Source organism: Oncorhynchus masou, chromosome 13 (assembly GCF_036934945.1).
Source record: "Oncorhynchus masou masou isolate Uvic2021 chromosome 13, UVic_Omas_1.1, whole genome shotgun sequence".
Classification (NCBI taxonomy): domain Eukaryota; kingdom Metazoa; phylum Chordata; class Actinopteri; order Salmoniformes; family Salmonidae; genus Oncorhynchus; species Oncorhynchus masou.
Window position 1 is genome coordinate 19308028 of NC_088224.1, and position 2926 is coordinate 19310953.

A 2926-nucleotide genomic window follows, 5' to 3' on the forward strand; every position below is an offset into this window, starting at 1 on the left:
GTACTAATTATGTGAGCTGTATTGGGGTGTGTGGCTTTGTATGGAATATACCTTGTGGAATTAATATAGGCCCACCATGTACAAAATAATCAGCAATGACATTGTGTCATAGACATGTTTACACGGACTGACTTTATGTGCGTAAAAGCAACGTGTATGGATGTATTTTGAAACTCTTTTGAAACTTTTGGACTACTAGGTCCTTTTTATTTTGCTTTCCAATTATAAAATAAAAACCCTTTTCAAACCAATTTAGGTTTGAAGTGTAGCCGTATATAGGTGTGATATATATATATATATAATATAAGTATAGATATATAAATATAGATATAGATATTTATTTTTTCTATTTACACACGAACCCCTCTCGTTTTGAGCGGCAAAAAAGACAAGCCAAATCCCTTGATAGGTACGGTCATCTTACATAGCCGCATTTTTTCTACATTTAATTATCCGCACTGGGAGATATTTATCGTCCTCTTTGCATAGCCTATCACGTGGCCCCTTCTTGGCCAATAGAGGCGCGACCTTGGTGCAACCGGGCGCGTCAGAGTCGCTTACTCTCTCGGAATCAGTATCTCCTTTTTTCAGCCTCTATGCTTTTTTAAAAAAGAGCCAGAAGCCTCAATGCTGGATGTCGTGCTATGACAACGTCACTGCTCTTCCGTCCTCGCTGGGTCGACCCGTCGGTGATGTTCCTCTACGACAACGGCGGCGGTTCCGATGAAGTGAGCAAGAACATGGACGCTGGCGGTGGTGGTTTTGCGGGAGGCAACTTTGCGGCAAACCAATGCAGGAACCTGATGGCGCACCCCGCGTCCCTCGCTCCGAGCACGGCATACTCGTCAAGCGACGTCCCAACCTCGGGAATGGGCGAGCCATCCAAGCAGTGCAGCCCTTGCTCGGCTGTGCAAAGCTCCTCCAGCGCGTCCCTGCCCTATGGATACTTCGGTAGCGGCTACTATCCGTGCAGAATGTCGCACCACAGTAGCATAAAGTCGTGCGGAACGCAGCCCCCCTCTGCGTACGGGGAGAAGTACATGGACACATCTGCTTCGGGCGATGACTTCACCTCGAGGGCCAAGGAGTTCGCCTTCTATCCGAGCTATGCGTCGGTCCCATACCAGCCCGTACCCAGTTACCTGGACGTGCCAGTTGTACCAACTATGAGCGGGCCAGCAGAACACAGACACGAGCCCCTGCTGCCCATGGAGAGCTACCAGCCGTGGGCTCTAACTAACGGCTGGAACGGGCAGGTCTACTGCACCAAGGAGCAGCCTCAGCTCGGACACATGTGGAAATCCTCCATACCAGGTACAACATAGGTAGAGAGCCCTCAGGTTTTACGCAATAAACCAGAACAACTTTTCACTGTGTTTGTTTTTGCTTAATCCACAACAAAATGTTAGAGACGATGCCTTTTCTGTAAAAAAATATAACGCGTGTTTGTAAATTCGTTTATGAGAATACAGTCTTAGAAAAAAGGTTTCAAAAAGGGTCATTCGGATGTCCCCATAGGAAAGGGTTCTACATGGAACCCAAAGGGGTTCTACCGGGAACCAAAAACGGTTATTCGAAGGCTTCTCCTATAGGGACAGTCGAAGAACCCCTTTATGTTTTAGATGTAACCTTTGTTGTGTATGGTTTGTGAACGGCTTACTATATCCATTTCGCATTCCGTTTTGCTCCACCAGACGCGGTGTCTCCTGTGGGAGGGGACCTGAGCTCCTTCCGACGTGGAAGAAAGAAGCGGGTGCCATACACCAAGGTGCAACTGAAGGAACTTGAGCGCGAGTACGCGGCCAATAAATTCATAACAAAGGACAAACGAAGGAGGATATCGGCCCAGGCGAACCTGTCCGAGCGACAGGTCACTATCTGGTTTCAGAACAGACGCGTAAAGGAGAAGAAGGTGGTCGTCAAAGTGAAGAGTATCAGCTAGTTTTGACTGACATACAACAATGGGATGGGAATTGAACACACATACACACACACAATATGCTATTCACGCCTTTTGATTGGAACAATTTAACCCTTATTTCCCACCGAACATGGTTCACAAATATACTCTGCCAAATGCGTGCCGAGACCTTCATGGAACGAAAATGTAGAAAAACTCTGGACCTTCCATGTTCCTCCATTGTGTATTGTTCTCGGTGAATGGAGACCAAAGCAAGGAGAAAGTTAGGGTCGTATAATTTTTGCAACTGGCATGCAGTAACCTCAGGTAAACAGACACTCTAACTTCACCGTGTGGAGAAAAAAAAACATTTGGAAATCCCCAGGAAGTGACGGCCTTTAGGATTATAGCTTCCACGGTTAAATATTAATCCGTTCCATTTCCCCTTCAACACTCCACTAAACACTTGCATCTTACTTTAAAGTTTAGTTTCTTCAAACGGTTCTCCTGCTCTCACTCATAACCAATCCAAGGTGCAATCCCGCTTGTAATGCATACATCATTTTCTGGGAAATGTGTGCCCATGTGAACCATATGTCTTTTATATTGTGTGTGTATTCATGTGGTTGTATATAAAGGTAAACTATACAGACAAAACTATAATATGTCAAGGCTATCTGTGTCTGTTAAATATGTCGGTGTAAAACTATTGACACAAAAATCTGTCCAATAAAATCCGGACATTGTTGAATCATATATATCCACGACGTCTGATTTGAACATCCGTCCAGTATATTACAGAGATGGTTTCGTTTTTGGTGTGACGTTTTGAATGTCAATCGTGATATTTTGTCATAGCTATTCAAATGTGAAAGGATTTGTCATGAATTGGTTGAAGATATTCTTGGATTCAGAAGCAGTGTGAGAGGCTCAATTATCAGGCCTGTTTACCGTGTGTGAGGGACATGTCTGACCGGCGAATGATTTTATGATTGAATGCGGAAGATCAGTGTTTGGCCAGACTGT

General features: G+C 44.8%; 1 protein-coding gene across 1 annotated transcript; it reads left to right on the forward strand.

The window, feature by feature from the left end:
• The first annotated feature begins 555 nt into the window (after positions 1-555).
• On the forward strand, positions 556-2657 carry LOC135551871 (homeobox protein Hox-A13a). The gene is made up of 2 exons (XM_064983143.1): positions 556-1314; positions 1695-2657. The coding sequence occupies exons 1-2, from the start codon at positions 645-647 to the stop codon at positions 1940-1942; spliced, it is 918 nt and encodes a 305-aa protein (XP_064839215.1). The 5' UTR covers positions 556-644; the 3' UTR covers positions 1943-2657.
• Positions 2658-2926: the final 269 nt, after the last annotated feature.